This window comes from Tenrec ecaudatus, chromosome 8, assembly GCF_050624435.1.
Source record: "Tenrec ecaudatus isolate mTenEca1 chromosome 8, mTenEca1.hap1, whole genome shotgun sequence".
Classification (NCBI taxonomy): domain Eukaryota; kingdom Metazoa; phylum Chordata; class Mammalia; order Afrosoricida; family Tenrecidae; genus Tenrec; species Tenrec ecaudatus.
The window spans coordinates 85,261,729-85,278,164 of NC_134537.1; the positions used below are offsets into that span (position 1 = coordinate 85,261,729).

Genomic DNA, 16,436 nt, shown 5'->3' on the forward strand with positions numbered 1-16,436 from the left:
GTTGGTGGCACTGCCTTGAGTTTATGCTAAGGCACCAGTAGATTGCCCCACATTGCTTTTACACCACGGTGTAAAAGCCAGCACGGTGAAAAGGGCAAGTCTTAGAATTATGAAAGTAGGCTGCTCACAGGGCTAGCATGATGCTCTCTACTATCAAAATGCACATATGTACACTTTCACATAATTTTTCAGAAGGTTCATCTTCATCTACAGCAGCGGTTCTCAACCTGTAGGTCGAGACCCGTTTGGGAGTCGAACAACCCTTTCACAGGGGTCGCCCGATATCTAACAGTAGCAAAATTACAGTTATGAAGTAGCAACAAAAATGTTATGGTGGGGGGGCAGGGAGCTAAAATAATATTATGGTTGGGGGTGTCACCACAACACGAGGAACTGTATTAAAGGGTGGTGGCATTAGGAAGGTTGAGAACCACTGATCTCCAGCATAGGTTTCCAAACTTATCTGGCCTACCGCCTCCTTTTCAGAAAAAAAGAATTATTCAGCCCCCCCCTAGGCAATTAAAAAATTCTCAAAATTAGATTTAATTACTTAAAAAAAAACAACAATCTACTAGGCACTACAAATAAACTCTGATATAAAGAAGTCATATTCCAACAAACCCAACTGTTTTTGAAACAAAACTACAAGGGAAATCCACTGCAATCAAGTTGATTCTGATTCATAGGGACCCTGTAGGGCAGAGGCTCTCTAGGACAGTGGTCCTCAACCTGTGGATCATGACCCCTTTAGAGGTTGAAAAACCCTTGCACAGGTCACCTAAGACCATCAGAAAACACATCTTTCCAATGGTCTTAGGAACCAAGACACCTCTATTGTCTCCAGGCGGGTCCGCCCACATGCAGATAACGCCCTCATGAGTACCCAGCGTGAAAACTGTTACCCATGCTACACCATGCTTCAAAACAAAATTTCATTTATTTGTCATTAGAAATCAATATTTCACAACATTTAACTATGATTAATCACTATGCTTTAATGATGTTCAATTTGTAAAAATGAAAATACATCCTACATATCAGATATTTATAATTACAATTCATAACAGTAGAAATATTTTAGTTATGAAGTAGCAATGAAAATAATTTTTTATGGTTGGGGGGGGTCACCATAACCTAAGGACCTGGATTAAAAGGTAGCAGCATTAGGAAGGTTGAGAACCACTGCGCTAGGATTTCTAAGACTGTAGATCTGCAACAGAAAGCCTCATCTTTGTCCAAAGGCATGGCTGGTGGGTTCAACTACTTGACCTTGTGGTTAGCAACCCAAGTCATAATCTACTATGCCATCAGGTCTCCTAAAACTACATTAAGGTAGTAGAGTTTTTATGAAAAGTTTCACTGCTTGCTAAGATTACAATGTTAATAAATTACTTACCGTATACATTTGAGTATAAGCTGACCCGAATATCAGTCAAGGCACCTAATTTTACCACGAAAACTGCATTTTCCTAGCCTGGTTTCCTCATCTATAATATGAGAATATCAACACTGGCCACGGATTTCAGTTTTGTTAGGTACCTAATAAAGTGCCAGCACCTTAAACACAAATGTTAATAATTAATCATGCGATCTTTCCCCTTATACTGCCTATATAGTTACAATAATCAAACTCAGTTAATTATATATGAAGTCAAATCAACAAGTTCTCTCTCCATACCATCGAGTCAATGCTGACTCACTGCTACCCTTAGAGGGTTTCTGAAACTCTAAGGGTTCATGGGAGTGGAAAGCCCAGTCTTTTTCCCGAAGAGCTGCTGGTGATTTTGAGCAGTCAACCATGCAGCTCACAGCGTACCACCAGAGCCCCATAAAAAGACATTTAGGCCTGTAATTGTCTTTCCTTCTTCTAAGGGAGCAACTCTTGAGAGTTTAATTCTTTAGAACATCTATCCTTACCTAACAGAAAGGAGATGAAATTAAATATAATTTGATCAACTTTGGAAATTGAAAATCTAGTCAAAAGTCCAGATACTAACTAAAGTACTTGTATCCAACCCTTCACTTTACTTATCTACCAGCCAGCATGAAGCCGCCTGAAATTCCTATTACGGTGTCCCTGCAGAAGAGAACGGCTGCACAGGGTTTCTGAGGCTGAGTTTTTATGGGAGCAGGCTGCCTAATCCCTTCCCAGGGACCAATTGGTCCGTTCAAACTGCTGACCTTGCGGACAGCAGTCCAGCACATAATCCACAGCACCAGGAGGGTTCTTTCGGAGCAAGGCAAATGCACACACATAATACAGAATATACACACCGCTTCTTGTCTTTTGGCTAAGATCAAATGTAACAATATATGCAATTTACTTCACTGATGTAATCAATGTTTTGCTCAAACAACCTCTCATTCTGCTTATTCCACAATTATCTGCTTATTCCACAATTTGACAGGTTTTTAATAAAATGTTTCACTATCAAAGGATAGTAGTAACCTATTAATTTTAGTAACCTATATGTAACCTTAACTAATACACTTCAATCGTCATTTGCTCTCAACTTTCATTTAAAGAATAAGATATTATCTTTAAATTATATACATACACATCTTAAAATAAAACAGATATTGTTCAATGTAGATTCTGTCAGTCATGTTTTAAGTGTACTGTGACAGCCACTAGACTTTATCATCAGGAGTAATGCTAGTCGCCAACGAATATTAATATCTCTACTGGAGGTATCTTACTCCCTTTTACTGGTTTTAAAAGACACCAAATTAGACTTGCCTTAAATTTGCATCTGATTATCTTTAGGAAGCAAGGAAACTTTTAGGACTTAAGTACTGGACTGGAAAGTAGCTATGTGCCAATATAATGAAACCTGCAAAATAAATAACAGGGGCTTACTTACCCTAGGCACCTAAATGTAATATGCATACTCCTCTAACACAGAACACAAATGACCTTTAATTTCATTTGTATTGTAGCATATCAAGCACGTGGCATGGATTAAAAGTCATTGCTGGTTTTTTAAGTCACTCATTTTATGTGATGTCAGGAATTATGTCTTTCAAAAATCCTTAACCACAGTATTCCACCTAGCTCTCTGCAAATGTTCACATTTCCTATAATAAAGTCTTGCGAAAATGCACTAGGCAAATTGATGAAACCAGAGGAACTGCAAGGTTACCTTACTGAATTTTTTTCAAATTAAAGATTCTATAAAAGAATCCTGATCAAAAAGTGAGATAAGGGAAATGCAGAATAGAATTTCAAATTCTCAGCAATTCCAGACTTTCTGAAGCCGTTGTGGCTGGATGACCCCTCAACTATTACTCAGGCAGTCTATAAACCTAATGCCAGACCACCCTCTTTACACCAAGCAATAGTTTAGGGTCACTAGTAAATCATCAGTCTTGAGTATTGCATTCTCTTAAGATTTATCCATCTGGGATCAACTTGACAAAGCAACTTGAATGCTAAAATCGGAAATTTAGGAAGCAGAGAGCTTATGTCAATGGGGAGGAACACCATGGGGCTGGGCAGGAACAGTTGCACAAACAGAATGTAATCAATTTCACTGAATGGCACATGGAGAAATGACTGCAGTGGTAGGTGGTCTGATAAGTAACAGTAGAAAGCACTGCTGGTTCAGTGGTAGATTTTTGGCTGTGGTCTGCTAGGGACAGTAACAGCAGCGGGGAATCTTCATCTGCTGTAGAAAGGAATACACTGGAAATGTCTAAAATTCACAAGCAATGGAAGAATCCTCAAGGAGCCCTGGTGATGCAGTGGTGAAGTTCAATGGAACTTAGAGGCAACTCCATGGGAGAAAGACGCGGCAGCTGCTTCTGTGAACGCGGAGCCCCTTTGCACAAGCAGTCCTGCTCTGCCCTACACTCTGCCCTTGACTATGTCAGAATTGACCCAATGGCAAATGGGCTTGGTTTTGGTTTGAAAAAACCAAAACCAAAATCGCAGCCACTGTGTCAATTCAGAGTCAGTGAGCCTACAGGACAAAGTAGATTTACTCTGGGTTTGAACTCAGAGTAGCCTCCATAGGTTTTCAAGGCTGTTAATCTCTATAGGAACAAGAAAGCTTCATTTTTCTCCGAGAGTGGCTAGTGGCCTTGAACTGCTGACCTTGTGATTAGCAACCCAACACACAATCCACTGCGCCACCAGGGATCCTTTGATCTGATAAAGGACCATCATCTTACTCACACATGTAATTAAATACCAGGGAATCGAGTTAGAAGAGTTGACTGTAATTGCCTTAGGGAGAGGGACTAGTGGATAAAGTAGGACTGTCATTTCTCATTCTAAACTCTTCATGGTATTTGATTAAAACAAAACAAAAAACCCATCATTTTACTGTAAACTCTACCAGATAGAGAAAAGCAGGCTAAAATAAAATGCCAGGTCAATCTGTCATTACAAAGTAAAGCCACCACTTAGGTGACTGCCCCAAGAGCCTCCCCAGCTCCCTTCCCAACACAACTCCTTTCTACTTATGAAAGGTAACCACTATTCTGACATTTCTAGTAATTATGTCAAAGTTTTTCTTGATCGTTCTATGACCACCTCAGTACTTGTCTCTAACCCACAGTTCTGAGTGTTTTTGGAGCTCTAAGTAGTGGAATCAAGGGCTTTGTATAAACACGCGCACACAGCATTTTTTCACTTTGGCTGGGAAGACTTTAGTGATCTTTAAAGACAACCCCAGCCACCCCGCTTCCTCACTCTAACAGTAACTACTAACTTGCTTTGCTACAAACTTTCAAACAATAATGGTTAAACCCTGAAAGGCATGTAACCTACTGCAAGGGTTTCTAAGCACTCACACACTAACTCACTGTACTATCAAAATGCATAATAAAATACATTTTAATTTTTAACTCCTCATTTTACAGGGGGAAATAAGCACGAAGATGTTAAACCTATCTAAGATCCTTAGGTAGTGATTTAGCAGGATTTAAACTGAGCAGTACAACACCGGTGGTACAAATCGTCAAGCGCTTGACAAGTTGAAAGGTTGTCAGAACCCACGCAGAGCGTCCTCTGCAGACAGGCTCAGCAATGTTTCTGAAGCCACAACCTTGAAAATCCCCTGGAGAAGTCCTGCTCCAGACACATGGCATCACAATGGGCTGAAACAACAACAAAGAGCAATCTACACCTGTGCCTGCCTTTTCATCTAGCTCTCAACAGAAAGCTGTCAGTAACAGGGAATGTTTCAGAGCTGAGTATGAGAAAATGTTATCACTTCTATGAAACACATGGCACTGCCCAAATGACCCTAGACAGGATTCTGCATTGACAGAGTGGCTGCAACAATAGTGACGCAGCAGCAGCAGCCAGTGAGGGCTCTGTTCTCTTGTCCATACACGGGGCCACTGTAAGTCGGAGCCAAGTCAATGGCACCTATCATCACCACCCAGGGATAGTGTTTACTGCTTCAAACACTTCTTCCAAAACTCCAATTCCAACTCCCATCGACCCTGTCAGGACACTGCCCCTGTGAGCTTCCAAGACTAACTCTTTACAGGAGTAGAAAGCCTCATCTTTCTCTGGCAGAGCTGCTAGTGCTTTCAAACTATGTTAGCAGCTCAACACACAACCCACGACACCAACAAGCGTAAAACTTCATGCTCATTGCCATCAAGTCAATTCCAACTCATAGGGTGTTGTTTCAGAGACTTTAAATCTTTACAGAAGCACAAAATCTCATCTTTCTCCTGTGAAGTGACTGGTGTGTTAAAACTGCTTTGTGCTTAACATCTCAATGTGTTAACCCACTACACCACCAGGGCCCCTCCAGAGCTCCTTAGACAAGATTAAATCACATAACATTCTCTGATTAGAGTATGTACCTTAATATACCCACCTACTGCCACTGTCTCAGTTTTACTCAGAGACTCAACCCCTTTGGACAGAGAGCTACCACTCAAAATTTTCAAGACTGCAAACCTCTATGGCAGCACACCAACTCCAGAATCTCTCTTGCAGTGGTTGGCAGGTGTGAGTGGACGTTTTTGTAGTTAATAGCTCAATGCTTACCTCACAGTGCCACCAGGGCTCTTGCACCCTAAAAATCCCAATAAACAAGTCTATTGCTACCTGGTGGATTCCAAACAGTGACCCTACATAGGGTTTTTAAGATTGTAAATCTTTTCTGGAACAGACAACCTTGTTTTTCTCTCATGAATAAATGGTGGGTTTGAACTGCCAACCCCACATGTGCCCAACCCTTAACCTACTGCACCAGCAGGGCTCATTTGTACCCTATTAGATGTTGTAAAGATCCTCCCAATAAAAAGATTTATTAAAAATGAGTCCTAATGACTAAATAAAAAAAAAGATTCAAGAAGGACCCACAAAGGCTACAAGACAACATGATTATCTAGTCAAATATCAAATTCTGTCTAATAATTTAATGTAAAATTCTGAAGCTTTAATATAACAAAATTCAGTAAAGATTTAAGTTAAGGTTCTTGATCTAAATTAAACAACTTATTTGCCAGTAGTAATAATGCTGAACTTACGAGCCCCCAATAAAATGATTAAAAAAAAAAAAGCTGAACTATTTCCCTCTGAGACATCTTTCTTTGCAAAGTAATAAGATAAGCAGCAAAGTAGTAAGAGTCTAAGCAGCAGCAGCAACAAGCACTTCACCCAGTACTTTTTACCTCAACACATGTAAGAACACAGAGAACTTAGCCACCTGACATATTAGTTGGTGTTATAACAAGAGAAAAGTCCAAGGTCTCCCAATGAGTTTCTGTAATAGTTGTGTATCATCAATCTAGTTATAAATCCTGGTAAGCACAAGATGGCCATAAATGCCTTCTTCTTTAACTCCCCTGTCTCCTCAAAGTCCAATAGTAACAGTAGTATTTACATACCTTCAAATATTATTTTGTAAAGCTTTATTTTAAAAAATACAAACAAAAACCACTGCCATCAAGTCAATTCTGACTCATAGTGATCCTACACAGGGTTTCCGAGACCATCCACACCTTTTACAGGATAAGCTAGCCCCCGCTCTCACCCATGGAGCAGCTGGTGAGCTTGAACTGACAATGCTAAGCCCACAGTTCACACCAGGGCTCCTTAGCAGTTTATACAGGATGCCCTATATATACACGATGGAAGATAAACTAGTCGTGCATATATTTACCGTGTAATGTAAAAGATTTTAGGTACTAATGATACAAAGTGTTAAGAGGTTAAAAAACTAACATTTCCCAAAAAGTGAAAGGATGACAGACATGACTTGAGGTTTCAGGAAAAGAAAAAAAAAGTTGGAAAGAAACAGAAAGAAGTAGCCAAGTTTCAGGGTGAATTGGAGGAAGAGTAAGGTTTGGTTAAGAGACCTATATAAAGAGGGCCTAGCAATCTAAGACGGAGAGCAGCAAAACTAAAGTTCAGGAGTGAAAACATGCAGAGCTGTTTGAAGAACTGCTTCCAGTTCGCTGGATCGTGAAGCCACACTAAAATATAAGTCTAAGAAGAGCAAGGGGCTCAACTGGCGCAAGGCTGACATGCTGGTATCAAATGTCTGACCTCATTCATAATCCAGTGGATACAGTGATCCACTGAAGATTACCCAAAAAAGCGACCAGACGAGGACCACAATCAAGATGAACCAAGCAACAAAGCACAGGCAGGGCAAGCAGCAGGAGATGATTTAGGAAGCTTCTGCCACCAGACGTGAGACAGCGAGAACCTGAACTAAGGTGAAGTGGGTATGGAAAGATTAAAGAATTTTATACGAGTAGAAACTGTGACTGTCCATGAGATGAGAAAAGCACTCTGGAGCTTTTCACAGGTACAAGATCGAGATCTGGCCTTAAGAGAAAATAAGCAGACTACACCAAAGATAGAGCTAGATATCACGTTTAGATTATAGTCTAAACCACGGGCTGGCAATATATTAATAATCTTACTCTGTTTCTTAAAACAAATCATCCCACAGCAATATAAAAGCATTAGATTATGGCATGTGTACCACGGTACACTTAAAATACTAAAATTGAAACAGCCTAATTTATAAATTAGATGCTGCTCTATCCTTAATAACACTTGCAGACACAGGTACAAGAAGTCCTGTATGTTTGAAATACACATATCAAGCCTGAGCATTTTTAAGATGTTAAAAATACATTGTACGCTAAAATAGGTACACACTCAAAAAATATGACTCACTAGCAAAATATAGCTAAAAAAATATTAGATGAGAACTATAACTAAACCACGTGTTTATGAAGGCGCTATAAAAAGTTCGTGGAAAAATGCCATATCTTTCTATTCCATTTTTCCATGAAATTTTTTAAGCCCCAAACTGCCATTTGGTTCAATCAGGTAAACTCAGAGCATGCATCTCTTCTGATGAAGTAAATCCACGGACTTTTTGCCTAGTGCCTAACAATTAAACTACGAGCTAGCGAAGGGAGCAGTTTCTCAGACACCTCAACCCCAGTTCTCAGCACTGAGGAGGCACCCCCAACAGACCTTTGAGAAATGGTTTCAAAGGTCTATTGCACTACGTCTATTACAGCACTTTCAAAACTTGGTGTTACACAATAGCACGGAACCATTGATCCAAGTTGAGTGCCTACAATTCAACAGGTACTGGAGTTACAAAATGAGCCACATGTGACCCCTCCCTTGAATTTAGGATTTAGTTCTCTAAACAAGTCAAACACCACAGGCTTCACTAGAAAACCTTGACTCACACTTGAGTATGATGGTGAGTCCCTACCTAAACTTCTTTAAGACCTTTCTTTGACTGATCTTCTAAAACCTGAGGAGTATCTGATAGAAAAAAGACGAGCACTCTGTAAAGTATTACTTGGTATCCATTCATGCCATTGGCTTTCTCCTGGCTTCTCAAAAGATACACTTATGACATCTACACAAGAAAATACAAGCATGTATCTATCTCAACACAAAACCATCATCCTGTCTCCACCAGGAAAAACTCTCAACAAAAACAAGATCCTCTAGAGACTAGTTCAGAAAATGATCTTGATATGAGAACAATTCTATGTAAAGATACAAATTTTCACTAGAAAAAATTTTAAGAAAAAGCATGCGCTTTAATTTGATTAAGTTTTGTTGAAAAACTACTACTCTATTTCAAGACACTACTGAATTTTACTAAAATGCAAACTGTAAATTTAGGCATGTGAACTATGAAATACTGCAACTACTTAATGGGAAATAATGCCTCCACCTCCACCACATGAGATCTCTATCAAATGAGCACATAACTTTAGCTCTAAAACTTTTCACAAGCTTTCAAGTGCATTAATTATGGGGAAATTTTTGGAGGGGGGCGGGGGGGAAACGTAAGTTCTTCAACTCATTAAAAACCAGCTTAAAACTACACGAGGATTTAAGTTCCCAGAAGACAAGCTATGTGTTTTTATTATTTTTCAAATCTGTCTAAACTAATCCCTTCAAGACAATACATCGTTTGAGCCAGCAATTATTCATAGAACATGCCAATCAACACCACACTCCCAAAAGCCAAGTGAAAAAGCCATCAATAGTGTTTCTGAACTGTTGACAACACCAATTTTAACTTACGACATACAATGGATAAGCATGAAAGTGCACCACCGAACTTGTATATGGAACGCCCAAGGGGGCTTTAAAAAAGTCTGTGGACATTTTCCATTATCTTCTAATTTAAAATTTCCACAAACTTCTCGAAGTCCTTCATATATTAAAAAAACAAAACAAACGTAATCATGTGGCTTGTTTGATATATATCATTACCTATCTATTGCTTCTTTCATTTACTTCAGGTTTGGGCAAGAGTTATTAAAACTATTTGCCACTAAAGTAAGGTTTAAAAACCATTCATGTCTCTTAAATAAACACAAAGTATTTTAAAACTATTACAGACATCACCTCATGAAAATCCCTCAGCAGCCAAGATTTTTCAAAGAATCAAGCTTTGCATTATTAAACATTTTCTTACCTTCTGCTACATCATCATCTACGGCTCCTTTCACCTGAGAAAAACACCACTGAATATCATTCCCTCCTCCAGCTCCTGGAAAAAAACAACACACACACATACACAAAAAACAGCAATTAAAATTGAGTTCTGTTCATGTTTACTCCCGTCAACAGTGAGATGGCATCCAGGGTTGGCTTGATACTGATAGCTCTATTCTACCCACACATATAACCACCATTCCACAGCACTAATTTAGAAAAAAGATTAGTCCCCAGTAGCTGCTTCATTTTTTTAAAAAGGGGAGAGGTGGCGAGAAGGAGATGATATTCCAGGTAAGCAGACTTAAAGACTTAGCTAATCATTAAAGTGTACATTTATTCAAAACCTCCTTCCATTTTTACATTCACTAAAACCGGGTAAAAGCCTTCCGTTCAAGCAAGGCGTACCAGAAGAGGAACTCTCAGAGGAGAGCGGTATTGTAAATGTACAGAAAGCGCACAGAAAAGTTCATTAGGGTAAACTACCATAAAACAAAGGTGGAAGAGAAAACTTAAGGAACATTACTGCCCGAGTGATAAAGTAATGATTCATATGACCCCTATCACCACAGCACATACACACCAAACAAAACACACCGCCCATTGCTTTGCATCATTGGCTCCTGACAGGAAAAGAAACAGAATGGTGCACGGAAGCGTGTTTTGCCTCCCTGAATCTTTTCCTTCAGAATCCAAGACTTTGCAAAAAACAAGCCTGCTAATTTGTCACCTGTGCAAAACAACTTTGATTTCACTTTATGATCCAACCAGGCCAAAGAGCACCTTGTTAAGAGCAAACTATAAGTCAACCCAATGTTTGTTTTAAAAGTCCAATCTACTTATATGTTGGAAAAACAGGGCAAAATTGATCTTAAGTCTCTCGATGGTTCCATTTCACACTCAGGCCCAGAGAAGAAAATCGTTGAAAATGACCTGAAATCAACTGTCAGGAAACTCATTCCGGATCTACAAGTGAGTCTGCCACATGAAGGAGGGCACCTAACAAAAAATGTACAAAAATAGTCCTCAAAGCAATTACCCGTTTCTTCCTTCGTTCCCATCCCATGCTAAATCAATAGTCCAACCTGGTTTTTCCTGCACATCCTCCATTCTCCCCCAAGCTTGTGCTTAAATCGCTCTCCTTTGCTATTTATGTCCCTGAACTCCACAACTATTTGTATGAAAACCCATTTGGGGAAAAGACCATCTGCACAAAAGCTAAGGTCCAGAACACAAAGTTTAAATTACTTTTTTTTCCATGAAACTTGCAGTATTAAATGGCCTGGCACTTTTTGGTCTGAACGTCTAAGAAAAGAAACAGAACTACCTAGAGTAGTTCTGAGGGTTCAAAGCCCCCAATTCAGACTTTTCGTCTCCAAAATATACCTACCCACAGTAGGAAATGTATCTGTGTATGTGTGTATATAGATATGCCTTATTGTATAGTAACTTGAAAAGCACTCTTCCGTCCCTTTGCAAAAACGTATTTGTACATGCACCCAAAGAGCCTTGCAAGAAGAAATATAGGAATTAAATGATGGAAAATGTGCAAAAAAAAAAAAAGAGGCGGGGGGGGGGGAGGAGGGGGAACTCCAGGCTCCACAGCAGTCAAGACAAATCTGCACTCGCCCCCACCCCGCCCCACCCACGCCTTGCCGACACGCACCCCACCCCCACCCACGTAAAGGTTCCAGCCCTTATTTTAAAAGCCATTTTAGTCTCACAGCGACCACGACCCTCCCCGGAACCCTCCCCACCCCCACCCGCACCCCACCCCGCCGATTCCCTGAAATCCGAGGGGCGCCCCGTGGCTCTCTGTGCGGCAGAGACCGTCGCTAGGGGGTGATGGAGGGAGAAGGAAGCCGTGCCTTGTCAGTGGCCGAGGAGGATTTCTCCTTTACCTGCCATGTTGCGCTGCAAATGGTGACCCTGCTGGGTTCCTCGGGGTCTCTGCTCCTGAACTCACCCCCCTCACCTGGGGATGGGGGGGTAGAGAGGGCGGATGGCGGCGGATGGCACCTGTGTGGGGGAGGGGGCAGGGGTCGGGGAAGAAGGAAAGAGGGGCGAGCAGACCAGCCTGCAGGATGGTGGATTTCACTCTGGGGCTTCCCTGCTTTTGCTTTTTCTCCAGCAGCGACGGCGGCAGCTACGACAGCAGCGGCGGCGGCGGCGGCGGCGGCGGCGGCAGGGACAGGCGACTCCACTTTCAAAATGGCGCCGGCTGGCCTGGCCAGTGATGTCACTGGAGGGGCGGAGCCTCCCGGCTGGGCCGGAGGGGCGGGGCGGAGCGGGGCGGGGCAAGGCTAGGGCGTGGGGGAGGGCAGGGAAGGGAAGGGGAGGAGCGGAGAGCGCCCGGGCCGGCTCTTGGCCACGCCCGCTTCCTTCCAAGCCCGCGCCCCGCCCCGCCCGCCGGGCGCCCGACTCCCGCTGAGACCCGCGCTTCGCGGCTGGTCCGATTGCTGGGCTTCGCTGGCGGGCTCCCACCAGCCCCCGGCCCCGCGCGCTGAGCGCTGGCTCCTGGATCGGCGACCCGTCTGCACAGCGCAGTTTCCCTAGCAAGCACGCGCGACTTTCGGGAAAGAAGCAGGGACACGCGCGGCCAGGCCGGCACTAGGAAGCGGGCTCAGCCGTCGGGTCAAAGTGCTCGCTCCTCGTGGTGCAGACTCGCTGCTGCACCGCGGCGAAAGCTCACAGGTCGCACCCCGAGCTACCTGGGCGGGGCCCGTCTGTTGTGGTTTAGGTGCTGTAGGGTTGGTTGGTTCCGACCCACATGTCCTCGGGAACTCGAGCCTGAATCCTTTTTGCAGAGACGGAGAGTGATTTCTAAAGGGACTTGGCAACGGCCAGAAAATGGCCGGAGAAGTGACCCAGGTTTGTCCAGCCCAAAGCTGTAGCATCTGTGGTTAAAACCTGGGCCGCGAAGCCAAGATACCCGGGCCCCAAATGCTGACCCTTAGTGTGACAGGAAGGTAATTCTACCTTGTAGGGTGGTTTTGAAGATGGAATGACTTCATTTGGGTTAGCAATAAATGTTAGCTGCCATTATTATTAGATTTGTATTGAAAGAATCTTCAATCGAGTTAATGGTGGAAGAAAAACAAGTGTAAAAGCCGGTCTTCAGCCAAGAGGGGCTGTGCCCGCTCTTGAAAGATGCGCTCATCGTCAGTTACTATGTGCTGTTCACTCCGGCGATCTTCCTCTCTGCAATGGTCCTATGAATACAGGGCTGCCTTCTGCACGTGAAAAGCGCAAGACTGTCAAGGATTTCACCTTGAGGTTGAAAGAAATGGTAAAGCATTCATAACCCCACCCCAAAAGGAGACATTTAAAGATATTTATACTTGCCATCTTCTCTGCTTTCTGTTGGGTCCTTGATTTCCCGAACAATTCCTTTTCAAAACAAGTGTTCCAGATTCTTCCAGACGGTACAGCTTCACTCCTGCTTTATGACCGTCCTCTGGGTCTACATTAGTAGTTCTGTCTGCCAGTCAACGGGGCAAGCACCCGGGGCTGCGCTGTATTCACGTCTAGTATTTTGGTTGGTTTCTTTTGTGTATTTCTCCGGAGTCGCCTATACCGCTCGTTCTCCTTTCGTCTTCTCTGCCTTTCTGTGATGGTTCAAACCCAGACTCCTCTAGAGAGAGCGCCCCATTTTATTCAGGGCTGTCAGAGCAAACAAATGAGAAGAGACATTTAACTGGGAGGTTGGCACCCCCCTGGGGCAAGTCACTTTCCTTTTTTCCGCTTCAGATTTGTCATCATCATACATCCTGAAAATGAGGGGGGCTACACAATGTGTTCTTGGACGTCAGTAGAGCTTCCTTGGAAACTGGGATCATTATAACAAAAATTCACCTAACACCGACTCCTATGTTCTGGGCTCTCAGAAACAACTGCAACAACATTACAAAGAGTCTTAAGAGGATGCCCATGGGACACGCGGGGATGTGTTTGACAAAGCACAGTGTAACCTGGCGACCTGGCAAAAATGATCTGGGAATGTTGGGCCCTGGAACAGTCAGGCCCTGCAGAGAAACCCACCCCCACCCCCTCCCCCAAGCTACTTCCCTTAGGAATGGTTCTTAGGACAAAGGTTCCTTCTCAATCTCCCCTTTCTTTATCTTAGGTCTCTCTGCACTAGCGCTTCTATTCCCACCACTTCAATGAGAGGATTTCAAGGTCCTTAATGATCTCCATGTTACCCAACCCAATAGTCGTGTCTCTGTTTCTATCTTTCTCTGTTTCCTCACAGCATCTGAAACCATGATCACTTCCACCTTTGTTGGACTTTGTCTTGACACTTTGCTGGGTTTCTTCAGTGCTCTGACCACCCATTTCAGTTCCCTCGGTTGCCTTTTCCTCCTAGACCATGCTCTGAGTACTGAAGCCATCTGTCTCTCAGAGAATTTGTGACTATACACTCTCTGGGTAAACTCAACTGGTCGTTCAGGTGGAAATACCAGGATGATTTCAGTAACAATCCATCTGGATCCTTAGCCAAATCCTCATCCCCCAACCTAAACCTCTAGCCACCTACTTGACATTTCCACTGCCTTCTAGTGAGGCAGTTTGGATTGCATATTCCCTTCATGCTTGCCTGAGGCTGTCCCTTCCCCTGGAATATTAGCATCCACTCACTCCATCTCTGTCCCAACACTCCACACACCCGTCCCTCTTTCCTTCCGCAGCCAGTAAAGCTCCTCCTGGTTCTTTAATATGAAAACTTGGGTAGTGTTTGTCCCTATTCCCTACCCACCGAAGGTTGGATTGAACGCCTTTCTAAATATTCCCATAAAGTCAACTGCGTTCGCTTACTAGGTCACGTTATAATTATTTAAATATGTGCCCACTACTGGACCAAATTCTATGAGGGTTCTTTGTTTTATTCATGTCCGTATTACTATCCATATAATTTGATAAAATAAGGGAGGGAAGAAGGAATCTCGCTGACTTGGGAAGAAAACTGTTGGAATCTTGGCTTCCTAAGATTTGCCAGAATAGGAATGTTTCCCCTCACCCCTTCAGAAGAAAGCATCATTTTGCAAATTATCTTGGTCATTCTGATCTATATTTGTTAGCCAACAGTTGGTTAAATATGCCAGTTGATTATAAATAGATTTGTCTCAACTACTTCCAACTGGTCTTCCTTCCTCTGAATACATATTATCTGAGAGGATACCTTAGGACACAGTTCTCTCGCGTGTGTGCAGTCATGCATGCGTTCTCTTATGTGGGCCTTTAGCCAGACTCGACATGGAAGAGAAGCAACAGTTTCCTACCTACTGAGAACAACTTAGGCACACAAAGAGCAAAATTTCCTCTAATCTTTTCTGGAGCGTGTACAAGACCTAGAGCAGTGGTTTTCAACTTTCCTCATGCTGTGACCCTTTCATCCAGTTCCTCATGTTGTGGTGACCCCCCCAACCATAAAATTATTTTTGTTGCTACTTTAAAACTGTAATTTTGCTACTGTGATGAATTGGGTGACCGCTGTGAAAAGGTCATTCGATCCCCCAAAGGGGTCGCGACCCACAGTTTGAGAACGGCTGCCCTAGAGGTATCCTGCTTCAAGTCTGAGCTGAGAGGCACTAAGGGTACCCTCAATCTCACCAGCACAACGGTGCAAGCAGGATTCACCCATAGGTAAAATCAACGGGACACCAAACTAAACTCACTGCCATCAAGTCAGTTCCAACTCAACAACCCCATAGGACAGAGTATAATGGTCTTTTTCGGTTTCTGAGACTGCAAGTCTTTACCCAAGTAGAAAGCCTCAACTTCTTTCCACAGGGCAGCTCATGGTTTCAAACTACTGACCTTATAATTAGCAACTCAAAGGACGCTATGCCACCAGAACTCCCTGAGGTTAATTCAAGGCCGCTTTTCCATGCAAGACTATTACCCAATAAGAGGAGAACACTTGGAAGCGAGTCTGTTCCTTGGTGAAGCAGCTTTAGCATGGGGCGGAACACAAATTTTCCTCTTCCCTAAATGAGAAGTGGCATGGTTTCATTGCTTCCTCTTCTAGACAGGATTAGGGGTACCCAGGTACAACGGTGAACTCAAGAGGTCGGATTAGAAAATGACACAGTTAAGAATTTTGGAAAACCTACCACTACCATGCTTCCTGATGCACAGCAGGTTTATGACGTGTACAGAGAAAATTATAACTGGTTCTCAGCCTTTTTCCCCCTTAACTTTTTATGGTAACTTAGGTAAAGGTTTACAGAGCAGATAATGAGTTTTGAGTTCACTAATTTATACACATTTTGTTTCAACTCATCCATAGCAGTTCTCTCCATGTACTGTCCCTCCCTCCGTGTTTCCTGTGCCCATTCCTCCTCCTCTCCCTTCCCCACCCTCTGTCCTCGGGGAAATACTTTTTGGTCATACATGGTTGATTATTCTAACACCAGCTTAAGTTCAGTTCAGACTTGAAGGGTGACCAAGGGCTATCATCCTGTGGGTCCCT

The 16,436-nt window shown here is 42.9% G+C and overlaps 1 protein-coding gene across 1 annotated transcript in view; it reads right to left on the minus strand.

Moving 5' to 3' along the window:
- PPP2R2A (protein phosphatase 2 regulatory subunit Balpha) overlaps positions 1 to 12,188 on the minus strand; it is an 86,537-nt gene extending 74,349 nt beyond the window's left edge. Inside the window, exons 1-2 of the mRNA XM_075556486.1 lie at positions 11,866 to 12,188; positions 9,945 to 10,019 (exon numbers count right to left, since the gene is read on the minus strand). Of these exons, the coding sequence (XP_075412601.1) occupies positions 9,945 to 10,019; positions 11,866 to 11,872 (82 nt within the window). The 5' untranslated portion in view covers positions 11,873 to 12,188. The remainder of the gene's footprint in view (positions 1 to 9,944; positions 10,020 to 11,865) is intronic.
- Between the last annotated feature and the right edge of the window lie 4,248 nt (positions 12,189 to 16,436).